Consider the following 20,057-nt stretch of genomic DNA (forward strand, 5'->3'; position numbering starts at 1 on the left):
GAACTTCCATTCAATTCGAAGATGAATGTATCTGCCTCCACCTCCTTTCCAGCTGAAGATGTCTGCCTCCGCTCCATTCGTAGCTGCAGATATCTGTCTCGGCTTTATTCGCGACCGGAGATGTCTGCTTCGGCTGCATTCGCAGCTGGATATGTCTGCCTCCGCTTCATTCACAGCTGAAGATACCTGCTTCCGCTTCATTCTAGGCTGAAGATGTCTGCCTCTACTCCATTCACTGCTCAAGATGCCCGCCTCCGTCGCTTCATTTGTAGCTAGAGATATCGCCACGCTTTACCTGCAGCTGATGGTGTCTTCCTGAACTCCATTCGTAGCTGAAAATGTCTGACTAGGCTTTATTCGCAGCTGAAAATGTCTGACTAGGCTTTATTCGCAGCTGAAAATGTCTGACTAGGCTTTATTCTCGAAGCCGAAGATCCCTCCCTCTTCTCATGCAGGGATCCGGATCCAGGGGAGGGGCGACGGGGGCAATCACTCCTCCTGAGAGTCAAAAATGTGGGAAAAATTCATCTGTCCCGTAAAATACAACGATTCAATGAACCTAATCAATAAATCACCCCTCCCAACACATCGCCCTAGACCCGCGCCTGGCGGGAGCCCAGGTTAATACAATTATGTCTTGGTTTTTTACACTATAAATTTACTACAGAGATAGAAATCCTAGCCAGGGAGCCCATATCATTATCATGAGGCCCCCAATGCACTTGAAGCCTCCGGCCGTGCCAGGTGAGAACATGCGTTAAGGCAGCCCTGCATGTGAGGATATGTGAAGATTTCCATTAATGTGTTAATATACAGTGAAATCTCGCTACAACGATACTCGATATAATCATAAATTCCTCTACAACGACAATCTCTCAAATCATGTTTGGAATTGTCGATAGTCTAATGATAAACTCCTCTCGATACAACGATATCTTATTACGATAAATCCCTCTATAATGATATTTCTGAAGAGATTTTGAAATCACGCTACAACGATATTTCATTATATCTCGCTGAAAAAATCGCTTCTATTATATTTCTAAATTCCTATAACTAGTTTTTTTTCTGTTGAGGGCGTCTAATAATATCAGTGTTTTGCGCAACGTGCCCCATGAAAGTGTGCCCCTTAAAGTTACCGTGAAGCTACTTTTTGAGTAGCACACAAAAGTGCAATGCAGTAAACTTCTGTGTACAGGGGAAGAACATTTAACAATTTAATTAATTAACTAATTGGTTGTTGGCTATTTTTTTGTTGAGAATAAATGCTTATAAGTGGATTTTCTGGTGGTACCAGGGCCGGATCTTGACTCCTGCGAACTACGCGGCCGCAGAAGGCGCCAACTGAAGGGGAGGCGATTTTTTATCACCAAAATATTATTCGCTTACACCTAAAAAATGTCCAGAATCGGCCCTGGATGGTACTAACAATGCCGACCTAGAAGAGATGCCAAAAACAGCATAAATTCCGTATCCCATGATGGTAATATTACCTCGATATAACGATAATCCCGCTACAACGATATTTTTTTGCGTCCGCAGAGTATCGTTACATCGAGTTTTTACTGAAAAATGCATACACATTTGCAGTGCCCCCAGTCGCCTCCGTCATTGATGCTGGGAGGGGGGAAGAATTGGGGCAATGCTTCTCCCCCCCCCCCCCCGTAGCTCCGCCCGGTTATCAAGGCGTCTTGGTCTCATGCACTCTCATAATATCCCAGGGCCACAAGGAATTCAATGGTCCCTGGTTAAGAACTACTGGTATAGAGAACATACTACTACAGTACGGAAAATATTTTTTGGAACATACAGGGTCTTTCTAAAATTGCCTACATAGGTTACTCGCTTTGACTTTTATTTTCCGTGCTTTTTGCTTTTCTTTTCTTTTTCTTCTCTTCTTTCCACCTCCCCACGCATAACTCAGCAACACAGGGACACACAGCCTTCTCTACACAAAATCCAAGAGACGCAACGCGAGTCCCTTTGATGTGCAAACGGTCGGCGGGTCGTCCCAAAATTGACATTAATCTAGTGTGCGTTGCTTGGCTCGCAATGAAACACATTGAAGCCTCGATATAACGATGCTCTTCGGACTAAGAAAAAATATCGTTATTGAGGGGTTATCGTATCAAGTTTCGTTGTTGTGAGGTTTCACTGTATTCCGTGGCAACCGTAAACATGGATGGAAAATCTCAGCAAACCACTCAAGAACAATGCATACTGAGCATGTAGACGCACCTTAAGAGGCATTTTTTCTGTGTTTTCTGAAAGAGAGCTGCCACAATTGACGTTGATGGCAATAGAACAAAATACTATGGGGCTTCTCCCATGAAACTGGGGGCCCCGTTGTGCCGATGCACCAAAATTACATCGGATACTCCCCTGGAGGTTGCACGTTTCGATATTATTTTAAGTAAATTTTTTATCACATCACAGACCTAATTATTTTATGATTTATGATAAAAAGAATATTCAAGATGCTCCAGATCTTACGAGGATAAATACAGTGGGACCTCAATATAATGATATTCTGCAGACCAAGGAAAAGTGTCGTAGTAGAGGGATTATCGTTATATCGAGAGGCAACATTATCATCACGTGGCATGAAATTTATCTTCTGTTGACATCTTTTCTAAATCGACGCTGTTAGTACCAACATAAAAGGCGCTTTAAGCGCATTCACCGCAAAAAAATGTAAGTTGATAAACAAGCTCCAGTTACATGTATTGTCCCTGTAAAGAGGTTTATAGCAATACACTTTAGTGTATTACAAGAAAAGTAGTGATATTGAAAATTTAAACAACACATTCGGTGATCAGGTGGTACAGACGTCCTCGGAAACACTAAAATATGTGACGCGTTTAAAAATATATTGAAATATATTTCGAACGAAATGTATATACAGGGTGTATGGCATTTTACTAGTGAACCGTTTTGGTCCTAGAGGCATACTTCCAATTAGATAAAGTATAAAAATAACGTGTAGTACTCAAATATGTCATTCATGTTTCAAGGGGATGTAGAGTTATTAAAATAAAAAAATTAACTTTTTATAATGTCCCCGTGTGCCCAAAAACCAAATTTGAAAGTTGTTGTCTTGTCCTGTCTGTCTTGAGCCCCACAAAGAAAATTACACGTTTTTCCAAGTGCAGTATTCACTGAGATGTCCGAATTCCAAAAATCAGAGGAAAGTTTGGGAAAAAAGCATTAAATGCGGGAAAACCGTTTTACCTATATTTTTAAATCAGTTTTTCCCCAACTTTCCTCCTTTTTTCGAATTCGAATATCTCAGTGAATATTGCACTTAGAAAAACGTGTAATTTTCTTTGTGGGGCTCAACGCAGACAAGACAACAACTTTCAAATTGGGTTTTTGGGCACACGGGGACAGTATAAAAAGTTAATTTTTTTATTTTAATAACTCTACATCCCCTTGAAACATGAATGACATATTTGAGTACTACACGTTATTTTTATACTTTATCTAATTGGAAGTATGCCTCCTCTAAGACCAACCGCTCACCAGTAAAATGCCATAACGCCCTGTTACCTATGCACCTTGTATACCATAGTTTCCCAAACTTTTTGTTCCATCGCCCCCTTTTTCAGAAATTTTTTTCTCTCATTGCCCTCAACTCAAGTGAACCCATAGGATCCATGTAATATCCGTAGCTTCTATCGCCCCAGCCCCCGTAACATTAGATCACCCACCAGGAGGCGATATTGCTCACTTTAGGAAACACTTGTGCATACAAAATAACATGTCCTGACTGAGTCATCATCGTCGAGCCGAACCTGCTGAAGTTATAAATATGAAATTTGGTCAGTAGTTATATTTCATGATGTTAAAACGAACTAAGAAGGGTTTTTTCTTTGAAATTCGACCCCTGAGGAGGTCATAAGGAGGTTCGAAGGTAACATGGAGAAATTACGCTAAGCAGAAACCGCTGAAGCTATATTTATGAAATTCGGTCAGTAGTTTTATTTCATGACGTAAAGCCCAACTAACAAGGAAAGGGCCCCCAAGGTTTCGTCCTGAAAAAATTATGAAAACATTCAAGTACATTCATTTCACTTAGAAATGCATAAAAAGAATTAGCGGCAGAGTGCACCTATTAAAGCCACAAAAAAATTATTGAAAATAACAACAGTTGGCTACTCATGAACTCTCGCGCTTCTTGGTGATATCGATAAAAAAATTTCTTTTTACTCTCCCTTTTTTTTCCTCCTTTTTTTTGTACTCTATTTGACGATCTGTTGTTTGAATAACGTTACTCTATGGGGGTTGCGGGATTTTTAAATTCATTCTTGGCCTCCGCTGATGTTCAAAATATTAATATTTACAATTTTTTTCGAGTGACTCATAGTAATTCCAGCGGATTTTTTTTTATTTCTGTGCAAATTTAAATGAGTAAAATCAGTGGTAATTTTTTCAAAACTTTTTGAAGACGTCACATTGGAACCCTTTCCTTAAAAAGAGGATTTAAAATTTCAACCTTTGAGGGGGGTCTTAAGGTGGTTCAAAGGTTATATGGAACAATTATCACCGAGGCGAAACCGCTGAAGCTATAAATATGAAATTTAGTCAGTATTATATTTTATAATGTAGATACCCACTAAGACGGGATTTCTGAAAATTCCACCGCCAAGGGGAGTCATGAGATGTTCATATGTTATATGCGGCCGAGTAATTTTTAGATTATATACCAAATCCACGCGAACGAAGCCGCGGATCACAGCTAGTGTTAACATAAATATCGTTGTCAAGGTTTCGAAATCTCCTTGAAACATATCGTTATACAGGAGTTTAAGGATATCAGTAATCGATAAGTAGTAAAGGATATCATTGAATCGAGAGGAGTTTAACATCAGACTACAGGTGATTCCAAACAAGATTTTTAAAAATATCGTTATAGAGGGATTTATCGCTATATCGAGTGTCGTTGTAGCGATGTTTCACTTTACACCTGTCATTCTCTCACATTTCGTGAGGGAAGGGGACCCCCCCCCCCCTCACCTCACTACGGTCTTGCAGCAGTGGTTTCCAAAAAGTAGACTGTAGAACACCCACGAGTCCACGAGAGGTTGTCAAGGGGATCACAAGATGTGTTTCGAAACGAGATATATAGTAAAAAGTCCGATATAAAAAGTTATTTGCGCGTTATTGGCAAAGAGCTAATGTTAAAGATACAAAAAATATTGTTTTATATCGAGTTGGAAATTAAGAAGCTTTCATTATAACATCAGAAAAATTCTTTTAAAGGGCCAGTTTTCTCTTCTCTTTCAAGAGTTGGACTTAAAGGATGGATTATTATTATCACTTAACATCGCACAATGCTCTTCACAAACGTTATTCAGAGGTACTTCTAATGAAGGATGAACAAAAAAGTCTCATTTTTCACCCACGCCCCTCTTCCTATTATTAGGTTTTCCCACTGTATGCACGGAATATGTGATGTCTTTGTCTCTCCCAGTGGTTAGGAGACCACAGCAACTGTCAGAGCTTATTTAATCGAAACCTACAGTTGAAAGTCTCTGAACAAATCATACTGAAAAGTTAGCGAGAATTTCATCAGTAATACAGTAATTGAGCATTTTAATTGTTCGATCAGTTCGATAAATCGTTTAGAGCCTCAGAATATAAACTGCTATGAGACCAAATATCAAGTTCACGACTGGAATCCTGTTCATCCCCACTAATGTTAGAACAAAATGATCTAAAGACGATTATAATTCGAATATAGTAGGAATTTCGTACAATTAATTACCTGACAGTGAAAAAAAATTGTATTCATTTATAACGACAGGTCCGTTCTAACAACAGTTTCACCATGATTGTGAACTCCCATTACAACGGACTTTTACTGTATACAGGGTGATCCGCTAGCTCGTGTACGAATTTCTGGGAGTAAAAGATGACTCAAAGACGAATCACATAGCAATGCAGTGCCGGAAACGCATTCATTACGCGATAGCATCCAGAAAACACAAGATATGAAAGAGCAACACGTGAGTGAGGAACATCATTTTCTTCATGAAAATGTAACAATTGCGATATTAAGAGAAGTCACAGGAGGGGTGTTCGAGGTTTCGAACCAGCTGCAAGACAAGCCTTACATCGGCGGCACGTGAGCTCATAGACGTTTTGAAATAAACGGGCGTCTCTACGGAGATGTGTGTAACAAGATCCTCCTCACTGTGTGTGTGTTCACAGATGTCTCGTGCACCATAATTTCCAAGTGACCCCAGCAATAAAACTCAAGGAGGTCCAGTGACCATGCTAGTCAATGAATGGCACTACTACGTTCGATCCAACTGTTGTCCAAATGTTTCACCGGTTCTCCAACAACGTCTTCTATCGCATGATGAATGCGTTTCCGATCCACTGCTAATAAGCGATTCCGATTCATCTTTGAGTCATTTACTCCTTCCAGACGTTTGTACACGCGATAGTGAATCACCCTGTATATACGTAATGCAAAGGAACCCTTACTCCTACACAGGGTCGCAAATACTGGGTAGGAGACGGGTCTGGTGCCCCGGGCGATGAACTAGAGGCGGCACCGAATTCACCTTTCCAGTGTTCTTTCTACCAGGGGCGTCGGAAGTGTTTGGAACTTGTGGATTCTTGTCTTGATCTTTAGGGGGGGGGGGGGTGGTAGCCCAGGTCGGTAAGATACTCTCCCAAAGTGCCAAAGGGTGTTTAGAGGTATCGCGAGTACGATACCCGGTTTGTCCTTGTCAGAAAATTTCCTGACATAAGGGTACAACAGAAACGGCGATATGATCACAGAAAAAGATTGCTACCGCAGAGAGTCCCCCATCAAGGGGTTAGTGCACCAACCTCTCGATGAATATAAAAAAAAGGCTGCCGTTCAGATTCGGAAATAAATTGTAGGTCCCGGTCTAATTAACTCCCGTGTGCAGAAAATGACCGTGGTGAGACAAAAATGATCAAATGATCTTTAGGAAATTTTAACGTCTGAATCAATGCAGGGTGCTCAGACCTATGCCATAAATTACCGTGGGTGCTCGAGCACCCACAGTATCCCGGGCTCCGACGCCACTGCTTTCTACATAACAAAGTATCTAGTTGCGGGGCCCTGTTCCTACGTACGCGCTTCAATCCAATACAGTACGTAATGGATGATTAGCGGTTTTTAGCCCCTTCCCCCACTCAGGTCTTTCTTCATATCAGCGCCTTTGCCTTGCACATCCTACAACAGTGTCTGATTTTTCGCAGTGGTCAGAGCTGGACTTAGGCAGATGCGAAGGGCATGGCCACACCGGGCTGCTAAATTTGTGGAGCCGCAAAATGCATGCTTGTCCGGCTGAAATAATAGTTTGAGTCATTCTCAGGTGCCAACAGGGGCGTAGCCAGAAATTTCGTTCGGGGGGGGGACCACTTTCATTTCGGAGGGGGACCAAAGTGACAGAACAATGGATTTGGCCATCTTTTTCCCTTTTTTCGGTCATTTTCTCACATTTCGGGGGGGGGGGGACCAGACCCCCAAGTCCCCCCCCCCTCGCTACGCCCTTGGGTGCCAATGTAAACCTGACGTGCTACTCCACGGTGTTCATGCAGGGACGCAACTACTGGGAGAGCAGGTGGGTCTGGCTCACCGGGCGCCCCACCAGAGGGTCGCAAATTACACCTTTTACCCATACATGCTCAACCCATAGTCTGCGGACTAAATGTGGCCCTCATAGTCATCTGCTGAGGCACACGACGTCAAACCTTATTTTGTAATAAATGAACTAAGCTGAACACATTTTCAGATTACTAAAGTTACCAATGGTGAAGTACCGCATCACTTGATTGGCCCGCGACATATTCTCAGATCACTCAAGCGGACCGCGGCACACTGTCAGAACACTTGAATGACCCGCTGCAAGGTTCCAGATCTCTCAAGTGTCCCGCACGCCTTCCCTGCGGTACATTTAAAAATCACTGGCAACAGCTCTAGGGCGATAGAGTGACCTGCGGCACATTTAGAAATCCCTTACGTGACCCGCGGCACAGTTCAGGATCAGTCAAGTGACCTGCGGCACTGTTCTAAATCACTTAATTTAGTGGTCCGCGACAATTTTTCAAATCATTGAAGTGACCCGCACTCTCCTAAAGGTTGAACACACCCCTCCCCTGCTTTAACCTCTCCTTCAACATTACAAGGGGGCACCAAACTGCGTGCTTACTCCTGCTAACCAATCATCTAGTTGCGACCCTGTATTTATGGACAGCGGAGGGGGAACAATGTTTTAGAGGGTCGCAAAGCTATTTTCGTACCGAGCCGCAAAATAGTTAAGCACGTACCCGGTAGTAGTTGACACACTGTCTTCAAGTAGAGAGAAGTGCGACATCACTCTCGGCTGTTCGAAGTACGAAAGCCTGGATAACCAAGAGGAGATAGATGAAGTTCTGATAGAAAATTCACATGCCTCTGAAGGGAATCGAACCACCAACCTCTCGCATTTCGGGCGATTGCTCTACCATTAAGTTATAGAGGACTGACATTTATTTTTCTCAGAGCGTATATGTGCGCTGAATGGGCTTGCGCATGGGCAGCTTTAAGGAAAGAAAATGTCTGTCCTCTGTTACTTAATGGTAGAGCACTCGCCAGGACTGCGAGAGATTTGTGGTTTGATTCTCCGCAGAGGCATGGGAATCTTCTTTTCGAACTTCATCCATCTCCGCTTGGTATCCAGTCTTTCATTCTGTTGCAAGGACCATGGTTCGAACCCCACCGGCACCACAGTGATGGTCGGCTGAAGTTGGTTCTCTGAGGCGCCAATGAGACCCGATCTCTCTCCGTTAAAAAGTCTCGCCACAGAGAGCAACAAACCTACAACGGTACAAATCCTCAATCTTTACACATCACTTATAGCTCAAAAAATAGATGGCAGATGTGCAGCACTATAACAAGCACTACACAAAACAAACTTCACGTTAGGTTCACAACACCTACATTCACATTCCAACATGTATCAATTCGTTGGAAGTTCCGCAGAGAAATATGGACGAGATGCATATGTGATTTAGTAATAGTAGAGTAGTAGTCTTTCGTACTTCGCAGTCTTCATTTCCAGCAGCTTTCGATTTATGTCACTTTCTGTGACTATTGTATTATGGTCATTCATACAAATAACTGCTTATTAGACCAAAAATTAACGTTTATAGCTGATTCTAGACAATTAAAACAAAAAATTTGTTCCAATTGAGATTCGAGCCCATATCTGCGCAATCAAAGGCTGGTGTTATGATAATCCAGTTAGCAACCAGGCGTCTTCTCTAGCAGCAGGTCATAGTTTTGTCAGAGTTTCTAAAACGCAGGTACAAAGCTCAAAATTTCCGCGTCTACCGTCTAAAAACGAAGGAGGACAAGTATTTAATCTTGAAAGTTATTGGGGAAAAAAGTTGTTCCTATATACAGGTTATGTAAGAGGTTTCGAGGAAGTTAAAAGGCTCTGCGGAAACCCCATCACATTATACGTCAGTTATGAATAGACAGTAAACCGTTTTTTTATCTTTTTTTTTATTATGGAAAGAGATGTTGGGATTGTATTACTGACCTATAAAACACTTACGTTTTCGTCCATTGACTTTCGAAGAGTTTAATAACTTACAATTTTTTTAAAAATTTATCCAATTTATATACCAATTTGAATAATAAGCGTTCAAAATGTGCCCAGTGATACCTTTATTTCTCTTGTTACTTGTATTTATATTTTTAGTTGAAGCCGCTAATGTTATCAACGTTAATTACTCTCCAGCTGTAAAATGGTTGGAATTGAAAGAAGGTGAAAATAGGACTGTTTATTTCAGTTTGAATAACACTATGGATTTAAATGAAAGTTATTATAATGTCATTTCCGAGCAACCCGATATTGCGGATGTTGTTGATAAAAAATTCTTTATAAATGTTGAGAATGAAACTTTAAATGGTTCGTTTGTTATCTCTGGAAAGTTCTTGGGCATTACTCAAGTGAAAGTTATTCAAGATGCTGGTGGAAATGTGAATGTTTCGGATCCTTATGTAGTAAAAATTCTCAAAGTGAAAGGTGACATTACTCGAGCTTTTACGTACTGTGTTATTTTTCTAATGTCTCTGAACTACATAAACATGGGCTGTGCTCTGGATTTGAAAGTGGTTAAGGGAGTTCTGAGAAAACCAATATCTCCATGTGTTGGTTTATTTTGCCAAATGGTTATCATGCCACTGGTGAGTACTTATGTGCAATGGTCATAATTTTTTTTTTGACACGTTACATTTAAAGAATGTGATAATAAATTTTAGGAGCTTATTTTCAAAAGGGAACATTTTTCCACTTTTTTTTTTAATGCACTTTTGACGGTTTCTGAATGTTTGGGATGAGCTGTGTCGGATTATGCCAAAGGGTATTCAAACTGGAATATTTTTGATAGAAAGTACACAATGTAAATTTTGTCACTTCTCCACCAAAAGGGAATGCACTCTGGTAGTTTTTATTCGAGTTAACAAAAAGCGGTCGTCTTACTGGTATTAACAAATTTATTTCAAAACTGCACATTTTTTATGGTAGAATATCTTGATAACAGACACCCATGGTACAGAAGATTTTGTCTGCTAACGAGGAGTTTCTTTTACTGGATAGTGAAATGCATGTCCCACCGATGTAATTCAAAACAATGTCTGTTAGTGGAGTGGTTGACAGTGACGTATTTACAGGGGGGCTTGTTTAGTGAGCTATAGCCCGTGGGTGGGGGGGGCCGGCGGCAGTAATTTTTAGGAATGAGTAACTAAGAAAATTAATGCGTAATGGGAGAAGGGCAGTAAAATTTTATAACCATGTATTCATCTCTATCCAGAAAGCAAGATACCTGGTAGTGACCTGAAGTTTGCAAGTATGTGAGTAAAAAAAATTCACATGCTCATGAGAGCAAAAGAGTGACCTAGAGCGTGCACAAGCATGTGAATGATAGTCAAATAACCTTGAGTGTATGCGAGCATAACGGCTAAAAGCCGAGTGAGGGGTGGCGGCTTTAAAAACACCTAGAAATGGTATATACATGCATTGAGTTTATGCTCTTTGACCCCCAGCGCAGAAAAAGTTGAAATGACGGCCAAGTGACCTAGAGCAGGACTTTCCAACTGGGGTTCCATGAGAGTATTTTTGGGGTTGCGCGGAATCAAGTGACGGAATCCTGATAGCTTCAAAATTTTTCTTGTTACTATTTCACTTGACGAAATTTTTTATATTGATTTTGTCCAGAATGTACACTCTAAAAAAATGTGGGATAATTTTACCTGTAGGAGACAGACAATATTCTTGCTGGTTCCTTTCTTTCTTCCTACTCACACAAGTTCCTCAGACAACAGCAGAGTCAAGAAAACTTCATGGGAATTGGTATTCCCGAAACTCAAGACCTACATGTTGATTTTATGAGGGTCTTCCTCCAAAGATGCCGAACTTTTGAATTGTTTCTTTGCATTCTGTGCTCCCATCTCTCTTCCTTTTAGGATCGCCTATTGATCTTCATTATGTCAGATTCTTATCGCTTTTCTGAATAGCAAATCCCAAATAGCAATCATAAGAGAGAAATGGAAAAGCTTCCCTTTCTAACCTCAGGCTTCTTGCCTGAGGTTATTTTTCCCACTGTACAGGTTATTTACCACAAAATGGAACTGCATTTATAAGATGTTCAAGAAACCACATAAAAACGTCACGATGTTTTATACGAGTATAAAAGCTGAAATCGTACAACTGAAACTTCTCTTAAAATGCCTTTCCCCCCATAGACCTCAAGGAAAATATCATAAAAATGCAATGGTTTTAATTGCATTTTGTTTGTTACATAATAACCATTCTTGAGAAAAATTACAAATTTTTAAAAATTTAAAAAACCTCGATAAGTCATCACCTCACGTTATCGAAAAATTATGACGGCTTAAGCGGAGTGACAACTTAAGCGAAGTGCCATCAGTTTCAATGTGCAGTATTGTGAAAATCGTATAAATTTAAAGTAATATAACATATTAAAATATGAATTAAAATTATGATATATAGAATTTAGAGATTGCAAAAAAAAATTATTTTTTTTTCATTTTTGTGAGCTATTACTTAGCCATTAACTTACTAGGGTAAAATATACTGGTACTTTGATTTATACTAGTAATTTTTAATCTAGACTAATCACAGCAACTGAATAGTTAGCTTTTCTTCTCAGAAATGTATGAAGAATTATTGTTCATTAATTTTACAAATACATGAAATTTAATTTTAGTGTTTCAATTCTTCTTCAGTAGTTCATGATGCAACTGTGAGGTAATCTCGAACACAGGATCCACTTTTGACTTGGGGCCCTGGGCAGGGAAAAATAAGCATTAGAAGACCAACTTTGGAAAGAATGTCTGGTTTTTCAACAAAGATATTTTGTTTAAATTTTAAGCCCTAAATTAGGGGGGGGGGGTCCATGCAGAAATCAGGTCTAGCTCGACCTGAGTCTGATGTCTAACGACATCTTAATTAACTTTTTCAGGATATTAGACTGGTTGTCCACTAGAAGCTACCATGAGCAAAAACAAGTCGTGTGTGCGCAAGACTATTATAGCAGTCATGCATATACATGTTACTTGCTTTTGCTCATGGTAGCTTCCAGCGGATGACCAGCCTTAGTGTTGAATTGCAAGGCGATGGCTAAAATTTACCTATTGGCAATAAAGCATTGGCTTTGTAGCAGGGTTTAAGCTAGATAAAAAATTCCTTTTGCAAAAAAGCAAAAATGGGGGAAAAGCTTTAGCAAAATGCTACAATGTTAATGTAATGATTGATGGTTGGATGTCTACTCGTTCCGTACCTCCTCAACGCATTTTTGTGAAAGTGGATACCACTTTTTTCACATTCTAAGATTTTCTTTCGCATTTTGCAAAAAATGCGACCGTAGCTTAAACCCTGCCTTCTACGATTTAGTTCACCATTGAATCACAAATTTCAAATATAATAGAAATATTTTTTGAATGTTTTTTATAATTGTTCGTATGAAAAGTCATTGTAAATGATAAGAATATAATCATGTATTTTACCATGTGGAAGTTGCATAACAATAAGCAATACAATGCATTTATTGAAAAATAGTTTGCATACTAAAACTAGTTGGTTGCACAGCAACCATGTAAATGTTATGAACAATTGAAATGATGTAACCAATAAATGAAAATGGTTTGTCCCACAAAGATTCTTGTGATTATTTTTTGCTCCAGTCCCAGTGTCCGGTAAAGGTGGTCCTGAATTTGAGTACCAAGCTGGCCTTTCTGTACTGTAAATGATGTGCCAGATACATTCCATCCGAACTTGTGGCTCTGCTGATGAGACAGTGATCTTGATTAGAAACTATGAAAAATGTGGGTAGTTTTCTAAATTATTTATTAGTTATTTCAAAATAAAATTGTTAAATATTGAAAAAAATTGATTTCATTAAATATTTGATTACGCAAAGAAATAACTGGGATAAACAGACATTCCAAAAGTATTTTCTGAGACAGTGCATTTAATAGTCAAAAACCGGGACGTCTGGTTACCGTATCCTAAACATATGCAGAATTAATTCTTTGTGGGCTTATATAAAGATTGTATAGATGAAAAAATCAGTAAGAGATTATCTGTTAGTATTCTGCTGAAATTAAATAGCTTGTGATCAGAAGGTAATATGAATCATCAACTAAAAAGCCAATATGTGTAAAAAAAAATTTTTTTTTTAAACATTTTTAAAATTTTTATTTCAAAGGTTTCTTTTGGTCTTGCGTTGCTGTTATTTGATGATAAGGTTCTTCGACTGGGGTTATTTATTTTCGGATGCAGTCCCGGTGGTGGTGCAAGCAACATGTGGACCGTCCTTTTGAAAGGAAATCTGAATTTGAGCTTGACTATGACATTCATCAGTAATTTATTTGCTCTTGGTACGTTTTTCTTTTTTTTATATTTTATTTAAATCACTTGAATGGGTTCCATGTTTAGTACAGTTCTGGACTTGACTTATTTCTTGTTACCTATGGCATAAAGGAATGAATAAGTAACTTGGAATAAACACTCAGAATTATACCAATGACAAGATCTCTTCCAAACCAGCTTTGTGGCAGTTCGGAACACTCCTGTGTTTATTGATCATTGAGTCTAAAAAATATATAGTCAGCACCACTTGATGTGATCACATCTGGACTGAGGGTTTCTGATAACAATAAAAAAATTATAATATCTGAAAAAAATCCCATTTGCAAAACAGCCACCATACAGCCTGTTTGGTCAAACAGGACGTATGGTAAATGGTACTAATAAAATGAGAGAATTCTGTTTTTCTTTCCACGTGATTGGTTGCAAGATGTTCAGTCATTCTATTTTAAAATTCTATTCTAAACATGCGTGGATCCAGAGGGGGACGATCACCCCTCCCAAGAGCTGAATAATATTGGGAAAATTTATCAGTCCATAAAATACAGGATAATCTGATGCACCTACACACACTATACCATACGTACTGCTACACGCTGAACCAATATCTATTTGCAGCTGAAGATGTATCTGCCTCGGCTCATTTGCATCTGAAGATGTCTCCCTTTGCTCCATTCGCATCTGACAACCTGGGGAAAAAACTGGAAAATTTTCACCTGCTGGTTGAAAAATTTGTTTTAGTTCAAAATCGAAACCTCTGATGTTTGCTCCAATACAAATGCAAAGGCCACAACAGACAAAATGCCCAACAAGGTGCCTGAAAAAGATGGCCATAAAAAATATGGATGTCAAATATATATCAAAAATACAGGAACCCAATAAGAACAAAACAAAAGCTAATAATTGTGATAAAATATAATTGCACTGCTCATAAAAAATTCTGCTTTTCTCATCTAAGTACAGACAGCTCGATTTATCCCAATATGTTTATCGTATTTCTTTTTAAATGTATCAATTTTGTTAGCTTACCTCTAGGTGTCGTAAATTCTATTCCATTTATTCACAGCCCTATTAGTGAAAACCTTCCTGTGCTACACCACAACCTGGAGTAGTCCCTTACCAATTGATATTGATGTCCCCTTGTCGAAGCAGTTGATTGATGGTGTATAATAACTCATTGTCCATCCTATTGAAAATTTCGCACACTTTGATCATATCTCCCTGACACCTGCACTCTTCCAATGTAAACATATTCAAAAAATCAAGTCTCTCTTTATAGCTTAAGCCAGTGTGTCATCAAGAGCGCGCGTGGCTCTGCTCCCTTTCAACCAAGTCTATGTCCCTCTGTAGGTATGGTCTCCAAAACCTGACGGCATACTCCAATGCAAGATGAACTAAGCCCTGGAAAAGTGGAAGGATCACTTTAGGGGAATGGGAAGAAACCTCTTTGAGAATGAAACCGAGCATTCTAATCAATTTCCTGACCACCGGTGAACAATGTTCAGAAAACCTAAGCCACTCATCAATAAGAATACCAGATCGGTGATCTTATTTGCATCCGGAATAATATCATTCAACTCCTAAGTGAAACATAGGTTGTTCAAACCAAAATGAGCAACTATGTACTTGTAGACGCTAAAAGGACATGCTGCATTCATTTGTCCTCACTGCAATCCTATTTAGGTTGGTCTAAAGCAACTCCCTATCGTTTTGATTACAGACTAGCATTAGCTTCACCTCATCTGCGAATTTGCTAACAAGCCCATTGATACCCTGATCAAGTTCATCGATAAAAAAAAACAGGTATGGGACCAAGGACACTTCCTTGAGGGATTCCACATTTGACACCTGTTCAATCAGAAAATTCCCCGTTCACCATAACCCATTGTGACCTACCTCTCAACCACGATTCTATCCAATTCAACACAAGTTGCCTGCAATCCCATTCTCATGTAAATGCTTCAAGAGTTTACCATGTTCTACCAAATGCTTTCTGGAAATCAGGATAAACTACTTTGTTTTTGTTATTTCCCAAAGCCTTAGTCATGTAATCATAGAAGCATAGGAGGTTGGCCACACATGGCTTCCCCTTTCTGAATGCATGCGGATTATCCAACAATCCGTTTTAGTTTGTTGATGTTGTTTACTAATAAATAACTGTGTTCCTTATTATTCATTATAAATTTGCAATGTATCATCCAGTATGGATCTCCAGACCCCTTGGCTGATTTTTTGTTTCATCTTGTATTTATGTAAAAAATTTAAAACAATAACAATACATTATTCTCATCTATCCACTTTACCATGGCCCCCCACATCCTAGAACAGGGTCCCTAGGCTAGGATCTTTAGTAGCCCCTCCCCCCAGTCAGACATTTCATGGGCCCTTCTATAGTTAATTTATAGCTTGAAAAGCAAAAAAAGATGAGAATTGTCCTGGGCCCCAGGGCCAGAGCCCTGTCAGCCCTATCCTTGTGGAGGCCATGCACTTTACCAATTTTGCCTTATGATAATAATTTCCAACACTTTCAAGAGGGAACTCATCAAACTCACTGGACAATAATTGGACACAGCTTCTCTACTACCCTTTTTAAATATTGGAACCATATTAGCAAGCTTCCAATCCCTTTGGGCGATACCCTCAGCTACACTGCTCTAAAAGGAAAGTTTTGCCCTGTCTTTTCTGATGCCAACCAAAAAAAATCCATGTTTTTAAGTGCAATATTCGCTGAGATGTTTGAATTCAAAAATCGAAGGAAAGTTGGCAACGAACAGAGCAAAAACTAACAGACTCTTCTTTCCCAACTTTTCTGTGATTTTTTTTAATTCAGATCTCTGTGAAAATTGCACTTAGAAACGTGGAAATATTTTTGTTGGCATCAGGGAAGACCGGGAAACAACTTTCTAATTGGGTTTTTGGGCACAATGTCCTTATAAAAAGTTAATTATTTTATTTTAATAACTATTCAACCCCTTGAAACATGAGTGATGTAGCTGAAATTCCTGACTTTGCACATTTATATTCTGGAAAAATAACTTTAATATCTGTCACCATTTTCTTGCTATCCTATTTTGAAAATTGTCAGTCGATTGTGGGACACTAAGTAACTTCTTAATTTGGAAAGCAATATCACATGGTAATATCGTATTTGCTTTATCTTGTTTGTGGATATGAGTTGACGGGAGCTTAACAGCAATCACTGTGAATTATCTTCAACTTGTATAAGTGCTTGAAAAGACAATGGAGAACAACCTTAAATAAAAAAAATTGCAATTCTTAATTTGAATACACAACCAAAAATTAATGTTAAAAATAGAAGCTTTCAGCTTTATTACAGGAAATTACAGCAGCAATCGAAATTTTATATTCAAAGATGTGCTACTTACAATATTTTTTGTGATGCGTGTCCTTATTAAGCAATGTTTTAATGAGTATGTTGCTGGAAATTTAGGTAACTTTTATTTTGGCTTATTTTTCTATAGTTTTTAGTGTGGTTTGTTTGGTGATAAAGTCAAACTTTCTATCTAGACTTTTTTGTAGGGTGTTTTTGTGTAATTTTCCTCATTTTTATGAAAAGGATATTAACTTGATTATTTTACTTACCACAAAATTTATCACTAAAGAAATAAAACTGCAATGCAAAATTTATGGTTTTGTTAATTTGTATTTTGTGAAGGGTCAGTTTTTCAGTCCTGGAATTTACTGAAGAGTTCAAAATTTTGGTTGGAGAAACCCCTTGCACAGGGACATAACTAGGATTTTTCCCTCTTCCACACCTTTAAAATTAAATTTTATGGTTTTCTTTGTTTCAACCTAAAATTGCCACCCCCTAAATTTTTCCACCTGAGGAATTGCCCCCTTCTAGTTCCAGCCCCGCAGAACCTTCACAAGATGAATACTTAATTTTTTGTAATTGTAATCATAAGTATGTGAATCATTATCCCAAAAGCCAAATTAAATGTACAGAACAAGTAGATACTCAATATGCCCTTCCAAAGTAGGGTATAAGAGTTGCGCTTTGTTGATTTTTCCAACAGTCAGGCAGCATGGCTGACAAGCTAATTTGAAATGTTCGCACCAGGCAATCTGCAGTTATTCAGCATAATTTGAGGAAATCCATTCAAGGAGTTGCAGCGGATTCTGTATAATAAAAGACTATTATTTACTAATTACTTGGACTTTACCAACTAGACTTTAGTGTAAGGCAGCGATTCTCAACCTTTTTTGACTCACTGAGCCCTTTTTAGTAAAAAAGTCTAAGGCGGAGCCCGTAGACCAATTTTTTAGTTATTCTTCAGTTACTGATTTATTTTTACTATTTAAAAAAAAAAAAAAAATTTTTTTTTAAATTTTACTGGTTTTTATTTTCCTCGAGCAGCCGCGGAGCACCGGTTGAGAACCGCTTGTCTAAGGGATAACAAAAGTTTGATAAAGCTACTCAAAGGAGTCTAGCAAAGAACTGCATTTCAAACACTGAACAGGTACACATAAACATCTCCTGCTTGTAGCAATCACCCTGACAAAGGTTAATGATGTCCCCTAGGAGCTGTGATGCACACTTTGAGAACCGCCATCTCAAACTATGCAAAATAGTCAGAGATAGGTTATCCTTCTATCTATGTGAGAAAAATTTCAGTCTCTTGACCTTCCATTTTATACAGATTTCACTTTATTACATTTGAATTGGATGGTTTTCTTCCAGTTTATCCAACTGTGATGTAATGAGTATAAAAAAGAATTTTCTTAATTCAAAACAACAGGTTGTGAAGGCGTAACAAGCATATCCCATTCTGCTGTTTTATCAAGATGCTTGTATAACATGGTTCTATTCTTTTACTGTATATAATATAAATACAAAATTTTAGAACTTGTGCTGCTTATTTGTTCATAAAAACATTTTAGAAATTTTCAAGGGGCGTACATTGTTTTTATTTTGAAAAACACAATTTCTAAAAACCTGGAAGAGCTAAATGATTTTAAAATAATTAAGGCATTATTTCATTGAATTGTGATTGGTTTATTTAGACTTTATAATGAGATTATCTGGAAAATATTCAATAAATACTTATTTATGGAGCAAAAAGAAAGTAGATAGTGAGGAAAATTTGAGTTAACATTAATGTTATTTTATTTTTTTACAGGTATGATTCCCTTGTGGTTGTTTACACTTGGAAGAGTACTCTTCTCTGAAATGGAAATCAGTGTTCCATATAAGAATGTCCTGGGTACACTTAGTGGAATGGTAATAACTCTTGGAATTGGTCTACTCATTCAGAAATATAAACCCCATATTGCACGTGTTTGCAGTAGAATGCTGGCAGGAGTTTGTCTTGTTTTTATAATTGTTATTGTAATATTTGGTACATATGCAAATTTTTACATGTTCCGGTTGTTTACATGGCAAATTTTTATTGCAGCATGTTTTAATGTGTGGTTAGGTTTTGTATTTGGAGCTATAGCATCCAAGTTTTTCAAGTTGTCCATGGAAGATTCAATAGCAGTGGCTATAGAGACTGGTGTTCAAAACACTGGTGTTGCATTTGTTTTACTAAATGTGTCATTAACACCGCCCGAGAGTGATTTAGGAGGGGTGGTGCCTATTGCTTCATCAATAGTGACACCCATCCCTTTGCTTTTGATATATTTATTTCAGAAACTCTATGCATTTATTCATAAAAGGTCTGTTAAAGGAAAACCAGAAGTTTTATATATTGATGATGCTGAAAGACGAGCTTTACCATCTCCTAGTAGCACATCAGAATCTCTAAATGGATCTAAATTAATGATCTTTGACCATTAAAATCATATATATATTATCATGAAGTGTCTGTGATTTGTTTTGAGTGTATTGTATACATCTAAAATTCTATCATTTTACACTTTTTATAAAGTCAGTGCACATTGTTTCACACTGTACTCTGATAAGAAATAAGCACATTGGTATAGTATTCATTGTACTGTGTTATACTGAGTGTCAAAGGAAAGGGTGTTCCAATACAAGTTGTCTTATTATTGAACCCTTTATTTACAAAACAAAATCTTTGTTTAAAAAAGTTACTTAAATGTGTGTGTAGTGCTTATAGATTTATTTGAATAAAATTATTTTGAGAAGTACTTTTGTGCTTCAGATGCAAA

General features: G+C 38.2%; 1 protein-coding gene across 1 annotated transcript; it reads left to right on the forward strand.

The window, feature by feature from the left end:
* Positions 1–9,387: 9,387 nt before the first annotated feature.
* LOC149072452 (ileal sodium/bile acid cotransporter-like) lies at positions 9,388–20,057 on the forward strand. Its single transcript, XM_089246430.1, has 3 exons — positions 9,388–10,219; positions 13,762–13,933; positions 19,064–20,057. The coding sequence occupies exons 1-3, from the start codon at positions 9,680–9,682 to the stop codon at positions 19,720–19,722; spliced, it is 1,371 nt and encodes a 456-aa protein (XP_089102556.1). The 5' UTR covers positions 9,388–9,679; the 3' UTR covers positions 19,723–20,057.

The sequence above is a fragment of the Pholcus phalangioides genome, unplaced genomic scaffold (assembly GCF_987345545.1).
Source record: "Pholcus phalangioides strain wild (caught in Gottingen) unplaced genomic scaffold, Ppha-v1.0 ptg000017l_1, whole genome shotgun sequence".
NCBI classification, from domain to species: Eukaryota; Metazoa; Arthropoda; class Arachnida; order Araneae; family Pholcidae; genus Pholcus; species Pholcus phalangioides.

Excerpts from the sequence above, each read along its gene's own strand:
- LOC149072452 (XM_089246430.1), top strand. The coding sequence starts at position 9,680 with ATGTGCCCAGTGATACCTTTATTTCTCTTGTTACTTGTATTTATATTT. Across the intron at positions 10,220-13,761 it reads AAATGGTTATCATGCCACTG|GTTTCTTTTGGTCTTGCGTT; the intron begins GTGAGTACTTAT and ends TTTATTTCAAAG. Across the intron at positions 13,934-19,063 it reads CAGTAATTTATTTGCTCTTG|GTATGATTCCCTTGTGGTTG; the intron begins GTACGTTTTTCT and ends ATTTTTTTACAG.